The following is a 20,177-nucleotide window of genomic DNA, read 5'->3' as shown; positions in this document are numbered from 1 at the left end:
GGGCCTTGGAGCTGGCTTGGACGGGGGCTTTGGAGCTGGGAGGGGAGGGAATGGGGCCTTGGAGCTAGGAGGGAGGAAGAGACTGGGGGCCTTGAAGCTGGCAGGGAAGGAGTGAGGATGCTGGACATGGGAGGTCAGAAGTAGGGGGGCCTTGGAGCTGGGAGGGATGTACAGAGGGGGGCCTTGCAGCTGGCTGGGAGGGACGGAGGGGGGGCCCTTGGAGCTGGGAGGGAATCGGGCCTTGGAGCTGGGAGGGAGGGAAGGAGGAAGGGCGGGGAGCCGAGGGGAGGGAGGGAGGGAGTTATACATCAAAATAGAGCATACCAATACTTGCCCGTTTTAACGGGCTTAACGGCTAGTAATATATATAGGAATGTCTTTCTGTGTGCTTATTCATTGAGATTTAGCTTATGGCTCTTCAGTATTAGTTCAATTTGAGTTAGGTTCTGAGTACTGTGTATTTCCCTGTCCCCGGAGGCTTCCCATCTAAAATTTTATACCTGAAACAGAAAGGTAAGCGATATGCCTAAGGTCTTAAGCAATATCAATGGAACCAGGCTTCATGTGTGTGTCTGTGTGTGTATTTTGTGAATGTACATATGTGTCCTTCTGTTTCTTCTCTGTGGAGCTCATTTTTGAAAGAGAAAAAATGTCCAAAAAATGACACAAAGCAACAGATGGACATTTTTTCACAAAACCATACAAATCGCTATTTTTGAAACTCTTTTTTAAGACTTTTTCTTTGCAGATTGTCTAAATCTCAAGGGGGAGTGTTGGAAGTGTGTTTTGGATGAGGCTAGGGCAGGCTTATGATTTGGCCATTTTTCTGTAGTAACGGAACATTGTAAAAGCATCCAGGACAAAAAAATGGGATGTTTTTGGTTAGACCTGTTTCAATAATGACTAAGAACTAACCAGATGACCACTGCAGAGATAAAGGCATGACCCCACCCCCTTAATCAGTCAATGGTCACTGATCCTCGCCTACCTCCCTAAAAGGTAAAAGTGAAAGTACATACCAGGCACTATGACAGCTGCAGATATAATGACCTAGTGGTTGATGCAGTAGACTGTAGGGAAGGGGACTCAGGCCCATATCCCACTCTAACTGGTACACGTGTAGTGGAAAATGTGAGTGCCCCCAAAACCTCAAAATATCTACTGAACCCACATGTATTTTTAATTTATTTATTTAGATTTTGCTCACACCTTTTTCAGTAGTAGCTCAAGGTGAGTTACATTCAGGTACACTGGATATTTCTCTGTCCCAGGAGGGCTCACAATCTAAGTTTGTACCTGAGGCCATTGGAGTCGACTCTGTGGGTGCTTGAGCACCCCCAATATTGAGAAAATTCCTTGTATGTGTCCAGGGAGGGGTTATTTTAATTGGGCTTAGCACCCCCAATAATTTTGAAAAGTTGGCTCCTATGCCTGAGGCAAGGGAGGGTTAATTGACTTGCCCAAGATCACAAGGAGCAGCTGCAGGATTTGAACCAGCCACCTCTGGATTGCAAGACCAGTGCTCTAACCACTAGACCACTCCTGCAGATGACACCTGCAGTCAAAAGAGCTATTGCAGTGGTGTACAGTTGGGTATAGCATATTTTTTGCTATTTCTGGAGGGCTCATCATACAATATAAGAGGGTTATGATGTAATGTATACCTGGGACCTTTTATATGAAGTTCACTGCAGTGCCCCCTAGGCTGCCCCACTGATCTGCTAGGACATCTGTGTGGCCAGTTTAGTAGGACTGCTGGCCCCCAGACATCCCAATGGCTTCTTTTTGTGAGTTTTTCCCTTAAACATTTTTTGTTTGAAAATGGCCAGATTAAAACACTATAAAATATAAATAAAACCCATCATGATCATACAAACAGTCAAAGTTTCTCATGAGCAGTTTGCATGGTTTTGACAGGTAACAAGTTCATGTACACTATGCAGTGATATCTCATTATTCTAAAGTAATTATCTATCATTTTAGAACTGTCCAGTACTGCTCAAGGGTGATCTACTTGATGTTTTTACCATTTTACCTTTCTAACAGTATTATACCCCTGATGCAGGCATAAGACAAAAAAATGGGGCAGGTGGGAAGGATTGTTGTTCTTGTTTGTTCTGTCTTTTCAGTGCCTCTCCTTATGTGTTGGTGCTATGCTTTAAGTCTTATTTTATTGGTTAACTAAGGGTACCTACATCAACTAACTGTTAAATACTTATTTATGTCTTGGATATGCCCAGGGTTGTTTGATCATAGATTTTAAAAAATCTAATAAAAATAACAAGAAAAATAAATCATAGACTATCAAGCCCCTACTTCTCTTTCTTATAGAAGGAATAGAAGCTGTATCGAGAAGTAAATGTACCTTGTATAGTGGCCGGCGGACATCAATAGGACAATTCTGTATGACTTCGTCAACAACATCAGAAATTGGTTGCATAAAATCTGGACTGGCAAACTAGAAGAAAAAGTGATACATCATGCCATATGTAAAATGTTACTTCTTTAAAGGGAAGAATTCAAAAGAAAATGAGATTAAAGAAAGGCAAGCACAATTCTGTGTGTCTATAGAAACCTCATTTACACAATCAGAGAGCAAAGGAAAAAGAACACCATCAACTGAGTACTCTCATTTTTTATACTTTTAAAATATCAGAAAGGGCAGTTTATTACAGAAACACTCTGTAAAAGATGTCATCTTGCTTTAAAAATCCTGTAAATGATACAGCTGGATAATCTTTCTAGACTAGTACTTTTCAACCCATTCCTGAAGTTCTCACGATATCTACAATGAATATGGATGAGATAGATTTGCATACAATGGAGGTAGTACATGGAAATCTCTCCCATGCATATTCATTGTGGATATCCTGAAAACCTGACTGGCTGTGTGTGCCCTGAGGACTGGGTTTAGAAGCGTTGCCGTACATACTGCTGAAAAAACAAATTGTGCACGTATCACTGCAGTGGCGTACCTAGGGTAGTTGACACCCGGGGCCGGTCATTTTTTAATACCCCCCCCCCCCCAAATCCAGTACCAGGCATGCTGAGAATACAAAACACTCAGGACCTATAGAGCAATTCTACCATACCATAAGCAGTCATTTCTATGAGTCACACAACGAAAAGGAAAGCATCTTAAACACTACAGTGAGCACTAGAACATCAATTCACCTATTGTAAAACGAAACCAGACAGAATAGTACAGATCGTAGATCCTGCACAGTCAATGCCAACTGAAAGCCATGTCTTTTTCACAAACACAGATACACCCTAATCCACTATAGAATAAGAAATCATAAACTTTCTATTTAGACAAAAATTAAACTGAACCCCCAATGCCAGACTCTGCATACAATGCAACACCACAGAAACAGAAACTGTCCCCTAGTACTGTGCAAAATATAAAGACAGCAGATGTAAATTTGAAAAAAAAAAAACCTAACAAGTACCAATCACCACTTTACAAATTAACAAATAGAAATAAAACAAATATAGAAAGTAAAATAATACCATTTTATTGGACTAATACATTTAGCTTTCAGAGGCCAAAACCTCCGTCCTCGGGTCAGTACAGTATAGTGCTGTTACAGTATCCTATCCTGACCTGAGGAAGGGGGTTTTGTTCTCCAAAAGTTAGTCAAAATGTATTAAAATTAGTCCAATAAAAAGATTACCTTATTTACATGTTCTATTATAAACATTTAACACATCTACAATACTTTATCCTAAAGCAAAAAAAATAAAAAAATATATTTTATTTACAGTTTGTTGTCTCTGGTTTCTGCTTTCCTCATCTTCTTGTCACCATCTTCCTTCCATCCAGCATCTGTCTTCACTCTCTCTCTCTCTCTCTCTGCCATCCAGTGTCTGCCCTCTCTGCCGTCCCTTCCATCCACTGCCTGCCCTTTCTCTCTGCCCCTTCAATCCACCATTTGCCCTCCCTCTCCCATCCATCCAGGGTCTGTCCTCCCTCTCGCTCCCCCTTCCATCTAGGATCTGTCCCCTCTCTCTCTCTGCCCCTTTTTTCAGCCCCCAGTTCCAGCCCCCTTCTCCCCTCTGAACACCCCCACCCCCGTCCCCTTCTCCCCTCCCCTGTCTGAGACCCCCACCCCAGTCCCCTTCTCTCCTCTGAACACCCCCACCCCAGTCCCCTTCTCCCCTCCTCCCCTCTGAGACCCCCACCCCAGTCCCCTTCTCCCCTCTGAACACCCCCACCCGAGTCCCTTTCGCCCCTCTCCTTCCCCACCTCAGTCCCGTTAAAACCGGCGAAGCAGCGTCGCAGGCAGCGCCTCGTGCCCTGCTTGTAAAAAAAAAATCAAATCTCCTTCCTTCTCCTCCGTCTTGACATCGACTCGGGCCTTCCAATCAAATTGATTGGAAGGCCCGAGTCGACGTCAAGACGAGGAGGAGAAGGAAGGAGATTTGATTTTTTTTTTTACAAGCAGGGCACGAGGCGCTGCCTGCGACGCTGCTTCGCCGGTTTTTTTAATGTGCGGCGCCACAGGAACGGCCACGGGAGGCGGCGGGAGCGGAGCACCCCCCACCCACTGGCACCCGGGGCGGACCGCCCCCACCTTGGTACGCCACTGTATCACTGTATGCAATATAAATGGCAGCCCAGGTACTTGCTGACCAATTATGCTGCTTCTCTCATTGAAGGAATGTCCTGCACATGTATGCACCCTGCTAAAATATGATGCTTGCCAGATGTACAGCATTACTTGCTAATCAGTGGTACAAAAATTACTACTGATCTGGCAGACAATTTTAGGCATGTCAAAATCAATTGATTGTCAGATGTAATGACAAAGCCACAATGTGTCAATACATTTTGCTGATCTGTGCTCAGACATCAATTTTAAAAAGCTATGAGCAGAACTAAATATTTTCCTTAGCTTATGCAGATTCTGTTCAGCAATCAAGTATAAAATCTCAGAGAGATTTTATACTGTTTAGTACCATTAAACTTCCTGTATGTAGTGTACTATTTTGCAAACAATAGATTTACTAAATGTTGGGGGGATGGTAATTTTTTAAGTGCACGCATACTTTTCATTATGCAGACTCTTGTCAGATTTTGGAAGTGAAGTATGCATACACTTTCAGTTCAAAAAATACCCTTAGGAAAACTGAGTATGTTTGCACACCTGCTATTTGATGCACTTAGGTCCTGTTTACAAAGGCACACTAGCGTTTTTAGCTCGCAGTAAAACCTAGCGCACGCTAACCGTGTAGACGCCCATAGGAATATTATGGGTGTCTACACAGCGCACACTAAAAACGCTAGCGAGCCTTTGTAAACAGGGCCCTTAGTTTTCTGAGACAAAATATGTACATGTGCACATTTGTGGATTTTTAGAAAGTTAAAACGCCATCCAAATCCTGCCTTTGGTAACACCTCCTCAACATGCACGTAAAGTCAAGCCTGGCCCTGTGTAACTTTATCTGCAAACAGGATGGGCAATTTATATAAGAACTCTTTTACTCACAAAAATTACTTTAAAAATCCTTCTTAATATTTTCTGTTCAAACTTAATAGCAAAGCCCCTTTTTTTAGATATTGGGTTATTCACACTAGGTGTTGCCCCTGTGTTGAATATACATCAGACAATTACATGGGTCTATGTTTTGTGAAACTAGGAGCTGTGTAATACAACTGTGCACAGGTGTACATACTTCATAAAACAGAAAATATTGCCCAATCTGGGTGAAATATATCTTGAACCATAAGAAAGCAAGCACCCAGCTAAATGTTTCCACATATTCAATCTTACAGGCAAATTTGGAATTTTGAAGGCAACAGGCCACAGCTTATAAAGAGAACAGGAATAGCCACCTAATGGTTACAGCAGACACTGAGAACCTGGGTAATTCAAATCCTCCTTCTCACCAACACTCCTCGGAACCTTGGGCAAATCGTCTCATCCTCAACTGCCTTATGTATAGCTTAGGTTACAACCCTATGGGGACTGGAATATATTATCTGAATTTTAACTAGTTTTGAGCAAGTAATCAAATCTAAAATGCAAATACATGTTCAACCACCTGAGTTTCTTACATAACTGTTTCAGGCTTGTGCACCTAACCGCCAATATTTTTTATTTAATTGTTGTTTTTTACATTTAAGAATATGTCCATTTTGTAGTTTCAGTTTTTATATAAAACCTATGATCTTAACATTTTTCCTTGAGCTTGAACAGTCTCTTGCCTGGATCTATTTAAAAACCTTCTAAATGCCCACACAGTTACTGCCAATTAGACAGTTTCAGCCAGCTTGGCCAGTTTTTCTCTGGCAGACGTTTACATTTTTAAAAATAGCAGGTAAATACCAAGTTTCTGTGGCACTGCAGCTTTAAACTGGGCAGAATTCCAGGGACTGATGGCTGCAGATGTCATTCTGGGATTCTAGCTCCTCCTACCTTTTCAGATAGGAACTTCCTCTTCAAACAGGAAGCCTACCTGCAGGGCCGGTCTTAGCAAGTGCGGGGCCCTATGCAGACCAATTTGGTGGGGCCCCATCCTAGCCCCACCCCCACCATAGCCCTGCCCCACCATAGCCCCGCCCCCACCCTAGCTCCACCCCATTGATAAAATTATTCCATTTTTAGAACATTTTTTTATTTATGAAATTTCAAATAAAGACAAATGAAGCTAAACTTGTACAAAAAACTGATTGAAATAATAAGCACAATGCTATCATGAAACCTCCCCTCCCCAGAAATTATTCAGTTCAAGTCCACTACAATTAGTAGTTCCAATTCTCATAACAAAGGAGAATAAAGGAAAAATATTAAGAAAAGATTCAGTACTTTCAAATTCCCCTATTACTCTGTAACCCATATATGCAATAAAATAAAAGTGAAATGAAAAGATATACAATAAAATTAAGTGATATGTAAAATATAATGTACAATATAAAAACATATAGACCACCAAGGTATTAAAATTGTTTTAAAATATATACCACAACTCTCTGACTCAAGAAGACTCTGACTCTGTCATCCATAATTGTCTGACAACACACAGAAAAAATAAGTAAAAAAAAAAAAGTCACAATTAATACCTTATACACCAATATACCAGCCATACGGAAAATGCAGATTATCAACAATATGAAGCTAGCAAGGGATCATAATATCACAATTCTCATGTAGAGCCACAAAACACCCTTTTAGAGATAGTGTGTCATGATTTAGGCTCTACACCCTTTCCGATGTTTGGTGCCACCTTAGTAAGGCCAACACACAATCTCTCCACTGCAAAACACTATACACAAACGTTTGCAAAAACACACTCATAAACTTAACAAACCATAAACAGCACTAATTCCAAGGACAGGACGAGCTACAACCTTATGCGTGGCGTGGAAAGGCAACTGTAATTACACCGGGCTCTAAAACACCAGTGCACAACCTAGTGAAAAAAAACAAACAAAAAGGGCTGCAAACTATACGCTAGCAGAATACTGCACCTTCCTTGATCACACCTGAAAAACACATGAATGCAAAATACTGAACTGGAAAGTTACCTCAAGAAGTCAGATTCAGTATGTAGCAATACTACAAAAATTAAAACTTACATGAAAAATATCACAGATGCACATTTCCAAAAACTAACATATTCCAATTAATAAATCCTGAATAAAATAGTTTTTTCTACCTTTGTTGTCTGGTGACTTTGTTTTTCTGATCATGCTGGCTCAGTATCCGATTGTGCTGCTATCTGTCCTCTTAACTCCGTAAGTAAAAGCTGGGTCCTCTGCAGACTTGACTGTCCAGTGGATCCAGCTTCTGCCTATTTTCTATATCCATGTGCACTTTTTCTCCTCTCTTCCTTTTCCCTCACCTCATCTCCTTCCTCACTCTTCCCTCGCTCCATCCTTGTCCAGCATTTCTTCTCTCTCCTTCATCCACCCATGTCCAGCGACCCTCCTGTCTCCCCTGCCATCCATGTCCAGCAACACCCCCTGTCCCCTATGCCCTCCCCTGCCATCCACCCATGTCCAGCGACCCTCCTGTGCCCCCTGCCCTCCCCTGCCATCCACCTATGTCCAGAAACCCCCTCCCCTGCCATCCACCCATGTCCAGCGACCCTCCTGTGCCCCCTGCCCTCCACCTATGTCCAGAACCCCCCTCCCCTGCCATCCACCCATGTCCAGCGACCCTCCTGTCCCCCCTGACATCCATGTCCAGCAACCCCCCTGTCCCCTATGCTCTCCCCTGCCATCCACCCATGTCCAGTGACCTTTGCCCCCTGCCCTCCCCTGCCATCCCCCTATGTCCAGAAGCCCTCCTCCCCTCCATCCACCCCATGTCCAGCGACCCTCCTGCCCCCCTTGCCAACTGCCATCCACCTATGTCCAGTAACCCCCCCCCATCCCCCCATGTCCCGCGACGTGAGTCTCCTCGTTCCCCTGCTGCTCCCCCTCCCTCCAGCCACCTGAGACATCTCCTGTCTGACCCCCCCCTCCCCGACCCGCCAAACGACCCTCTTCTGTCGCCCGCACCTCACCTGACCCAGCATTTAAAAAAAACCTCCAACCGGCGGTGGCGGTGCCTCGCGTCTGAGGGAAGAAAACTCACTTCGTCGTTGGCCGGCCTTCCCTCAAGTCCCGCCCTCTGATGTAACTTCCGCAAGGGCGGGACTTGAGGGAAGGCCGGCCAACGACGAAGCGAGTTTTCTTCCCTCAGACGCGAAGCACCGGCACCGCCGCTTGGAGGTTTTTTTTTAAATGCTGGGTCGGGTCAGGTGAGGTGCGGGCGACAGAAGAGGGTCGTTTGGCGGGTCGGGGAGGGGGGTTCAGACGGGAGGTCTCAGGTGGCTGGAGGGAGGGGGAGCAGCAGGGGAACGAGGAGACTCGCGTCGCAGGACATGGGTGGAAGGCAGACGAGCGTGGTCGGTGAGGCAGAGGCGAGGCACGCCGCGCAGGGCCCCCTTAGGCGCGGGGCCTTATGCGGCCGCCTCGGTCGCCTCTGCCTAAGACCGGCCCTGCCTACCTGCCTGCTTCTGACTGTAATCCCCTATTATATGGGGATTACTGAGTTTTTCCAGTGCACTAAGGCTTTTTTTTTTTTTTACCACAACCATAAAATGGCCGCTTTTCTATTTTTTTGATTTAATGGCCATGTGGGCCACTATTTAAAAATAATTACTGCATAAGCACTTACCAGCACCTAATTTGTAGGCGGTAAGGGCTCATGTGATATTCCTGTGCTAGCTGGTTAGCCAATCTCTGTCCCCTGACATGCCCTCCCTGCTTCATTAAAAAAATTAGTGCATGGATTAGCATGTGCTAATTTGGCAGTTAAACAAAACAGTCACAACAAGGGTGATGAAAAATAAAGGGGGGGGGGCAGCAGATGATTTAAAACCTTCACTTTATTGAATATCCAGAATTCGACACAACATTTTGTACTTACCGGAGTCCAAGCGATTTTGGAGGCGCTCTTTATAGGCAGTTTACAAGGATTAACCCTTGATTCAGTCATTGAATATACCAGCACTTGTCTAGCTCCATCAATACACATCCAATTTAAGTGACTCCTGAAGAAGGCCCTTGTGAGCCGAAACACAGCCCTTGTCAAGTCCTGGATGTTCAATAAAGTGAAGGTTTTAAATCATCTGCTGTCCCCCCCCCCATTTTTTTTCGTCACCCTTGTTGTGACTTTTGTTTGTACGGCTACAAGGGTTGCTGTTCTTCTGTTTTTGGTTGTGCCTAATTTGGCAGTTAGCACAAGACACCTGAACACATCTTGCGGTACACTATTTTAAGCTGCATTAGGGTGCCTAAGGTTGGGGGGGGTTGTACTATTGTCATATAAGTATTTTCTCTGTCCCCTTGCATCTAGAAATTAAAGTGATTTAACATAGTTTCTCCTTCAGTTAATATTAAAAATAGCTGAAAGCAAAACTAAGCAAACAAACAGCTAGAATTGCTAATTCGCCTTACTGTACCACATGTCTCATTTAAGAGAATGATACCGAATTAAGATAGCTCTGGCTCTAAGTGGGCTTGTAGAGGACTACAGGTAAAGAGAAACAGAGAAAATGACAGCAGAGACACAGCATACTACCAACTATGAAGCTCTGAAATCCCTTCCTCTCCCTCAGAGATTTTCTGTACTTATCCTATACTTTCTTAAATCTAGATACAGTCATTGGTTCTACTAGCTCTGTTGGGAGGCTGTCCCCCACATCCATCATCCTTCTGTAAAGAAATATTTCCTTTAGTTACCCTCGAGTCTACTCCCTTTCACCCTCATTCCAGAGCCTTCTTTCTGCCAATGATTAAGGTTCTACCTCGTATGTATTTTTAGCACGAAGGTTTCGACTTTATTCAAGAACAATATGGCTTTTAATATTCTACACTGTAGTTTGCGCTGTACATACAGATATTTAGTAATGAAGAATATAAACATTTACTAGCTTTCGGTGAAAGTGAATGTAATTGTTAACAATTCACTGGATAATGCCCAACCAATAATACACAAGCTTAGAAAAGACAATATTAGACAATTATTAGAAGACGATCATACTAGAAACAAATCTTGAACAGAATCTTTAATAACAATTGTAACTAATCAATAAGCAGAGTACCTCAGGGTGAAAGAAAATTTCAGGTCCAAGGAACCGTTCATAGCCAACATCTATTACAAATGGTTTTTTGCTAATTGCATGGATGCCTGTAAACTGTTTGATCCATCTGCGTGAATCTGCTTCATATTTGGTGAATTCCTTTACTATATCTGGGCAGATGTAGCAGTATTTCTCCTGTAAGTAAAAGAGTACATTATACAACATTAGATTGTTCTCCCACATACATATATCAAAAGACATTTTCTCCAGTGCAATAATCCTAGAGCCAGCCCAGTGACTATCAGAACATATCAGTTCATTTACAGGTTTAGATTGGCTGAACAACCCTTTTTTGAGTCATAAAATTCCAGGCTGCCCTTTTGGATCTGCCTCTTTTAGGAGGGTTGCGCCATGTGACAGTGGTTGGAGGAGTGTCCCATTCCTAGAAAAATCCCTACATAGGAAAGATTCTGATCCCATTAAAAATTAGTGTCAGAAACCTGGATATTATGTTAGATCACTGGTTCTCAACCTAGTCCTCATGATACATTCAGCCAGTCAGATTTTCAGGATAACCACAATGAATATGAATGTGATAAATGTGCATGTATTGTCTCCACTGTATGCAACTTTATCTTATACATATTCAAGAGTAAGTTTAGAACCCCTTCACTAGACTCAGCACTATCAATGGAACTGCAGATGTCTTCAGTAAACAGAAACTTCTAAAGGGAAAAGAACTTAAGTTAGCAATTAAAGCAGTATTACTGTAATTCCATTAATTTGGGATCAAACAAATAAGGCAAACCAGGAGTGGCGATCAACAGAATAACCTAACGCAAAATGTCCAGGATACGCAGACGATGAAAAGATCAACACAATAGCACTAATTTTCAAAAGAGATAAATGTCTCAAAAGCGGCACAAAGTGGCAGATGGATGTTTTCCTCACCAAAACATCTAAGTTGCAATTTTTGAAACTCAGAATTGCGATGTGGTACTCTGCAGTTCGTCTAAATTGCAAGGGGGCATGCTTTGGGCGGGCTTTAAATCTGGACATTTTTCTGTGATAATTTATTTATTTATTTGTTACATTTGTATCCCACATTTTCCCACCTATTTGCAGGCTCAATGTGGCTTACTTAGTACCATAATGGTGTTTGCCAGTTCCGGTATGAACAAATACAAGGTGTAATAGTGGTAGAATAAGGTTCATGTATAGTAGATACATTGGGGGAACATTAGAGAGGAAGAGGGAGAGTTGGGGTGTGTCCATTATGATCTTTGGTTTTGTTGTGTTGCAGGTACTTAGGTTTTTATGTTGGGTCGGTGGGATATGCCTTTCTGAATAGGTTTGTATTTAATTCTTTCTGGAAAATTAGGTGGTCTTACGTTGTTTTTACTATTTTTGGCAGTGCATCCCACAGTTGAGCGTTTAAATAGGAGAAGCTGGATGCATACGTTGATTTGTATTTGAGTCCTTTGCAACTTGGGTAGTGAAAATTTAGGTATGTTCGTGCTGATCTTGCTGTATTTCTGGCTGGCAGGCCTATGAGGTCTGTCATGTATCCCAGGGAACAGGAAAAAAAAGTAGTACATTTTTATCTAAACCTGTTTTAGTCATGACTAAGAAAAAGGTGTCCTACCTTACCAGCTGACCACTGGAGGGATTAAGGCATGACCCCCTCTTAATCCATCAGTAGCCACTGACTCCCCCCCCCCCCCCACCCCCAAAATTAATAGTGACAATAGATACCAGGCTCTATGACAGCTCCAGATATTATGGCCATTCCTAAGGAAGCAACAAGCAAGTGGCTGGAGTACCCTAGTGGTCAGTGGACTGGACAGTAAACAACGGGGCTCAGGTACAATTCCCATTTTAACTCTTTCTTTTCAGTACAAGTATGTGAGCCCTCCTGGAACACAGAAATATCTCCTGTACCTAAATATATAAGCGGAGCAGGTGGGGGGAAGAGGGGTTGGTGGTTGGGAGGCTGGGATGGGGGAGGGCAGACTTGTACGGTCTGTGCCAGAGCCGGTGATGGGAGGCGGGACTGGTGGTTGGGAGGCGGGAAATACTGCTGGGCAGACTTGTGCGGTCTGTGCCCTGAGGGGGACAGGTACAGATTCAAGGTAAGGTACAGATTCAAGGTAAGGTATACACATATGAGTTTATCTTAGGCAGACTGGATGGACCATGCAGGTCTTTTTCTGCCGTCATCTACTATGTTACTATGTAAGTGACCTCAAGCCTGAGGGCTATTGTAGTGGAGGACCTTTAGATACAGTAGGTTAGCCCTGGAGGGCTCACAGTACAATATGAAGGGGTTTAGGTGGGATTTGCACCTGTGTCACTTTATGTGAAGTCCACTCCACTTACCACCAGGCTGCCCCTCTGCACTGCTGGGATGTCAATGTGGCCAATTTACTAGGAATGCTGCCAGACAGACCTCCCTATGGCTTATCTACGTTTTTCCCTGGGACATTTGTTTCAAAAATGTTACTTAAAGATGAACATGATGAGCTTGAAACCAGTGGAGGAGTGGCCTAGTGGATAGGGTGGTGGACTTTGGTCCTGGGGAACTGAGGAACTGAGTTCAATTCCCGGCACAGGCAGCTCCTTGTGACTCTGGGCAAGTCACTTAACCCTCCATTGCCTGCCGCCTTGAGTGGGAAAGCGCAGGGTACAAATGTAATAAAAATAAAATAAATAAAAAATCTACCTCAAAGCCATAACAGAACCAGAAATGTATATGTTTTTCTGGTTTGATTATGGCTGTGTGAGCATGTTGGCTTGAGATGTTTTCGGAAAAACCAGGTTTTCAGCTTTCTCCATAGCTGGAATTTCTTTGTGGTATTCATTGAAGGGGCACTTACGTCATTGTGCAGAGGTTTCACAGTTTAAAAGATTCTTAAAGGCTTCCTTATTTGTTGAGGCACTTATGTAACTTTTGCTGAGACAGTTATCTGTGGCACTGTAATAGTCTAAGGTCTTTTTTTATAACCTTGACTAAGACAGTTTTGAGCAGCATTGTAATAGTTTATGTATTATTAGCAGAATTGGTGCTTTAAGTTTTTTGTGTTTATCTTTTTAATTTGTATTTTATACATATTATGTTTGTTTTTTGTAAACCGCTTGATTTAAGTGATATAGAAGGTTGGAAATAAATAAATATATATATATATATAAGTTATTCAAGAAATATTTGACAAAACAGCTAAAAGTGTTTCATGCTTCTTATTCATTATGAATTTTTGACAATTCATGTTGTTTGATGAGATGCTTATTGTATTTTATAGGAACTATCTAGCCAGCAGCAGTCAGTGGTTTGTTTTTTAAAAAGCTGACCTTTGCCAGCTAAATTAGCCCAAGAAATTAAATGCCAAGTCATCTCCAGTACCGGCACTATCTAGTGGTAATCGCACCAGCACTGGCAGTGGGTCATGGCCAATATTCAGCTAGGATCACAAGCTGGGGGGGAGGAGGGTCTTGATGATGCAGGCTGGAGGGAGAAAGATTGGAAGGAGAGGGGTTGTTTCAGGGGGGTTGGGGGGGGATCGTAGAGACTACAGCACCATATTTAGGGTTATGAGGGTGCTGTCCAATATTCAGCTTTTGAGCTGTCTTAAATTCGCTTGGTTAGCTATGCAGGTACCGGCACTAAATATTGCCAGCACCTGCATCTCCTCCCCAACTCTGCCCCTGACCTGCCCACTTTGGATATGGCCAGTCAAGAGCTGATATTCAGACGTACTGCCTGCTTAAGTGCCACTGAATATCAGCAGTTGGGCAGCCCCAAGCAATTTAAGTAGGCCGGAGCCTCTCATGTCCACTTAAATTGCTTTGAACATCAGGCATATTTTTATTTATTGACATTTTTAACATAAGCTTTTTATGTGTATATATGTTTACATACATATATTGTATGAGATCTTGTTAGCTGTATTGGATTAATTATATTGCAATCCACCTAGTTTTAGGTGCTAACATGACACATACTTTTGAGTATTTTAGTTATTTATACATGTAAGTGGCCACATAGGTGTGTAAATGACCTCTTATAAAATACCAACCAGTGTAAAGCACACGCTCTGTCTACATGGCACGCACTTTGACAGTGGGTGGGGCTGACTGAGTGGAGCATAGAGAGACCCTACAACTATGCATGTACAGTATAAATTACAATGATTTATGCATCCTCTTGACAACATCTACTTATGGACATTTACACCGACCCCGGTGTAAGAGATTCTGTCGTAAATAAAGGCACGTTATTAGCCAGTTACACTACTATTTTCTAAAGAAAAGTAGGTGCCTACTTTTCATTTTATAAAATAGATACCTTAAGGGCCTTTTTATGAAACTATGGCAAAATCCGGGCTTACTTTATGCTAACATGGGACTTTCTCACGCACTATACCCAACATAAAAATTGAGCATTTTTTTCCAGGTCCTGCACTAATATTCATGTCAGTGTTAGAGGCAGAGTACAAGCATTGGCACTAAGTAATTAAATTATATTACAATCTGTTCTTGTATTCTGCTAATACCCAATGAGTTCAAAGCAGATCACAATCAAGAGCAGATAGGTAAAAAAACAACCTAGGATCATACAAAAAAAAAAAGTTTTGTAAATAAAATCTAGATTACATCAGTTCAGAAGTGACATTCACAAAAAGGAGTAGTTTTTATCATTTTCCTAAACAGTATAAAATTATACTCTGTTCTTAAATTCTCTGATAAATTCTCTGATAATACACTCCAAGCTTTAGCTGTCCAAAAAGGAAAGAGAAAATTAAAAAGTCTTTTTGATCTTATCCCTTTGGAATCTGGAAAACGTTGCTGGTTCAAAGATCGTAAAGAATGTTTGCGGAAGACACATGAAAAATCAAATAAATTAATCATATAGGCAGGAGCGATTCCATGTCAAATCTTAAAAATCATGCAGGATCTCTGTAGTTTCTGGTTCAAGGATTTCATATGACAGGTTAATATCTTCTGTTTGTCACAACAGCTCAATCTGCTCATTAAACCTTGCCACATGCACCCGTGCATCTTTTTTGAGCATAACTGACTCATCCTTCTCCACTTCAGTCTGATAGAATGTGCAACAGAACGTTCCTGTCATAGGATCAAAGAGCTGATTAGCTTCCAAATCCGTAAAAGTATTGGAGCAGTTAGGACACTTGAAGGAGGCATGGTTGGTGGAATCTCTCTTACCTGTTTCAATCCACCTTCTCATGTGATCTGGTTTGTACTTTACTATATTGACTAGAAGGCTGTAGTTGATGAAGTAGTAATAATGACGTTTGGTTAGTCATCTACAGTCGTCTCTAACCTCATCCTGCACTTTATAAATTTGCCTCCCCCCCCCCCCTTCAGTATATTCAGAACAGTACATAGCTGATTGCGGACAAACTTCAGCAGTTCCAATATATCTTCCTCCTTCTCACAGAGGTTTTGGATCAGGATGTCTAAGGCCAAGGCATGTTCAAGACCATAGAATCCACACAAGACATGCTTGGCAAGCCGCTTCAGTGTTGCTGGGACATCTGTCATGTCCAGCTGCTGGAAGATAGGCAGCTCTCACACTTGAGAAACTCTGCAGAGGATGAGTTTTTCCATTGGACAATATCAGGCTCATTTTCGAAAGAGAAGGACGTCCATCTTTCAACACAAATTGGAAGATGGACATCCTTCTCCCAGGGTATTCCAAATCGATATAATCGAAAGCCGATTTTGGACGTCCCCAACTGCTTTCCATCGCAGGGTCGGCCAAAGTTCAAGGGGGAGTATCGGAGGCATAGCGAAGGTGGGACTTGGGCCAACCATCTCTAAGGATGACCAAAATTTCAAGATTTGGGCATCCCCGACCGTATTATTGAAACGAAATATGGACGTCCATCTTGTTTCGATAATATGGGTTTCCCCGCCCCTCCATCGGGAAGTTTTGCAAGGACGTCCTCAACAAAACTTGGGCATCGCTTTCGATTATGCCCCTCTTCATTTGTTTTGTGAGGTATGAGTGGAACCAGCAATATACTATTTTATTATCCCTACAGCGCGAAGTCTTTTGATTAATATGGTATGGTCCACAAAACTGAAGGCTGACTAAACTAGAAAGCCGTGTGCACCAGCTGCACAAAAAAGTCATGTATTCCACACTCTAGTGGTGATCTTGGTTTATTACATACACACAAAATTTAGACATAGCCCATGGTACAGCCTATTCAAGAATGTTATAGACCACCAAAAAAAAAACAACAACAAAAACCTTACATCTGCGGGCAATAAGCAAACAAAATTTAAGGGCAGAGGCCAGCCAAAACAAAAACAGTATGATGCAAGCTAAAGAAATACTAACAGTAAGCCAATTCAATACTTCGAAGCATTTCACAACAGTTTTTACCTTCACGGCTTTTGCCGTCTCCAAAGATTGCTCAGGAGGAATTCCCACCTCCCTCTCCCTTAAGAGTTGTTGAATGAAATATGTAATATCTCTCCCTGCAATAGGGATATGTTTGATGCAGCTTCCAATTACATAACCTTCTGCCTGAAAAATAAAAACAAATGCTTACAAAAATACAATTGTAAGTTTCAGTTCGCTCCCACTCCAAATTTTCACTGAGCCCTGAAAACCTCAGCGGTGCTCCTTACATGTATATAATTTTAAATGCAAGGTTCGTCTGCACCCACCTCGTCATCGATTCTCAAGAGGTTCATTAATCCAATACTTCTAAATCTATTTTGACATATTTACTTCACCACACTACTGGATTGTTCATTCAGATCTGCCAGATTTAAACATCAAACTCTTTATACTTGTACTTATCTTAGGCAGAGTATAAGTCAGACGAGGAGACACTCGCCCAAAATGATCATGTTTCACCCCCCAGGGCTGTTTCAAGGGCCATCCGTTCTTAATAACGCCAGCTTGACTCTTAGATAGCAGAATATCTATGGACTTTCAAGGGAGAGAGCAGCATACCTTTCATGTAAATATGTTAAAGGCCTATGCAAATCGCTCAGCTATGGTGCTAGCTGTGTGCAGCCTACAAGAACAGTGTCAAGATAGTGAGCCCCATACCTGACCTCCTAGCAGAGACCTTACCAGAGAGATCTGACACTGAAGAGAGACTATTTAAAAATGCAGACTGTGAAAAAACCTTCAGTCAAAAGGGAGAACTACAACAACAGGAAATATGTATAAAAACACACACATTTTACATGTTCTAAGAATGAGAAAGATTGCAGTATGAAAAAGGCGCTAATGCAGCACCTGAAAAATAGTAAAGAAACTGGATTATGTACAAGTATAGAATATGGGAAAAGCTCAAGACACTCAAAACACTGATAATAGAATATCTTCATGTCCTGGTTATGACAGTAGCTTCAACCAGGAAGAAAGCTTCACAACGAATGCAAAATTTCACCCAGTAGAGAGACCAGTTTCAAGTACAGAATGTAAGAAAAGTTTCAGTTGCCAGATATTATTGTCAAAGCTGCATAGAATCCATTCAGGAAAGAAAACATTTACATGCACTGAATGTAGGAAAAGCTTTATTCATAAATCACAGCTAATAAAGCAGCACAGAATACACATAGGAGTAAATCTATCCACATGTGCTGAATGTGGTAAAAGCTTTTGTCAGAAGATACTCCTCAGTATTCACAAAATGAAGCATACAGGATTAAAACTGTTAGCATGTACTGAGTGTGGTAAAAACCTCTCTTATAAGCACTGGAAGGGAGTTGAACATGGTAACGCTAATGGCCTCTCCAGAAAGGAAGAGCCAGAACCACTCTGACCCTGGACTATCGCGACCCGATCAATGGTCTATAGAGGCCACAGTCTATGGCTTCTCTTAACGGGGGGAAGGTGTGAAGAAACAGTGTGTTTTGAGCCTGTAAAATGTATTGGATATTTTCCTGCATTAATTATGGTGTATTTGTCCTATTTGGCCAGCAGGTGGTGTTTCTCTGCTGGAAAGTTGTTACAAAGAAACAAATGTTCTTTTCTTTTGCTTTAGCAGACAAGCAGGAAGCAAGAAGCAGTATATGTTTGAAATTTTCTTGTTCTGGGCTCTGATTGGCCCAGGAGCTCATTTTCATTTGGAGAGTACTGGCTTTTGTTCCAGTCTTAGCCAGGAAGATGAAAGAAACAGATCTCTTGCTAAGGCCCTGTAAACAGTTATATTTGATAACTTATGAGCAGCTATACATCATGATCTTTCCAGATACATTTTAGAAAGTAAACAAATGTTTAGTTAGCATTATAATTGATCCATATTTCAGTTGCCTGTTATTGTTTGCTGATTGCACATATTTTGTACACTGTTCAATTTTTAAGACAATAAACAATTTAGTTTATTGCCTCTTTGTCTGGACTGATAAAGAATCTTGGTAGTTTATGTGTTGGGTCTGTGAGTGCTTTCTGGGAACTGTGGGAGTGTGGCTCTAGTAACCTAGAAATCACTAGGGATAATTTGAGAGAGGGATACTCGCCCAGAGACGATTGTGACCCAGTCGGTGGAAGGAGGATGCTAATGTACAGCACAAGCAGCAGGTACAGGCAGACCTGAGCTGTACTGGGGATAGACCCTCTAAGTGGCCGTGGGGTAACCCCAGGCGGGTAACATAGTAACATAGTAACATAGCAGATGACTGCAGAAAAAGACCTGCGCGGTCCATCCAGTCTGCCCAACAAGATAAACTCACATGTGCTACTTTTTGTGTATACCTTACCTGGATTTGTACCTGTCCTTTTCTGGGCACAGACCGTATAAGTCTGCCCAGCACTATCCCCGCCTCCCAACCACCAGCCCTGCCTCCGGTTCTGGTACAGACCGTATAAGTCTGCCCAGCACTATCCCCGCCTCCAAACCACCAGTCCCGCCTCCCACAGTCCTCATATGGGACTCATTCCTGGCCAAGGGTGGAAATGGTCAGATAGAAAACCTATAGAATACTTGTCAGCTTCTTCAGTAGGAGAATCGATGGTATCTGGAGGGGATGGTGGAAGCAAATACATTGGCTCCTGCTCCAAGTAAGATGCAGATAGCAAAGATACTATAAGGACTTGAGAAGATCTAGCTTCACTATGCACAGGGGTAACTTCCGTCAAATGGGAAAGTACCTCTGAATGAAAAGGATATCGTCAGTGGAGTAGCGCAGGGATCGGTCCTAGGGCCAGCTGTTTTTAAAGTCTTTGTGAGTGAAATTGCGGAAGGGCTGTCTAGTAAGGTTTGTCTCTTTGCAGATGATACCAAACTCTGCAACAGGGTGGACACCCTGGAGGGCGTGAATGACATGAGAAAGGACCTAGCAAAGCTGGAAGAATGGACCGATATTTTGCAACTAAGGTTTAATCCCAAAAAATGCAGGGTCATGAATTTGGGTCGCAAGAATGCGAGGGAATGGTACAGTATAGGGGGTGAAGTGCTTCAGTGTATGAAGGACGAGCAGGACTTGGAGGTGATGTGTCTGATGACCTTAAAGCTTCCAAACAGGTAGAAAAAGCGACGGTCAAGGCCAGAAGGATGCTTGGGTGCATAAAGAGAGGCATGACCAGCAGGAAAAAGGAGGTGATAGTGCCATTG

The 20,177-nt window shown here is 42.4% G+C and overlaps 1 protein-coding gene across 2 annotated transcripts in view; it reads right to left on the bottom strand.

The window, feature by feature from the left end:
• ACTR3B (actin related protein 3B) overlaps positions 1–20,177 on the bottom strand; it is a 136,050-nt gene that overhangs the window by 45,647 nt on the left and 70,226 nt on the right. For both annotated transcript variants that reach the window (XM_030198436.1, XM_030198426.1), the window contains exons 7-9: positions 16,988–17,131; positions 10,600–10,773; positions 2,366–2,458 (exon numbers count right to left, since the gene is read on the bottom strand). In XM_030198436.1, coding sequence (XP_030054296.1) covers positions 2,366–2,458; positions 10,600–10,773; positions 16,988–17,131 — 411 coding nt within the window. The remainder of the gene's footprint in view (positions 1–2,365; positions 2,459–10,599; positions 10,774–16,987; positions 17,132–20,177) is intronic.

Source organism: Microcaecilia unicolor, chromosome 1 (assembly GCF_901765095.1).
Source record: "Microcaecilia unicolor chromosome 1, aMicUni1.1, whole genome shotgun sequence".
Classification (NCBI taxonomy): Eukaryota; Metazoa; Chordata; class Amphibia; order Gymnophiona; family Siphonopidae; genus Microcaecilia; species Microcaecilia unicolor.
The sequence above is the reverse complement of the archived record's forward strand: the minus strand, read 5'-3'. Positions and strand labels throughout refer to the sequence as shown.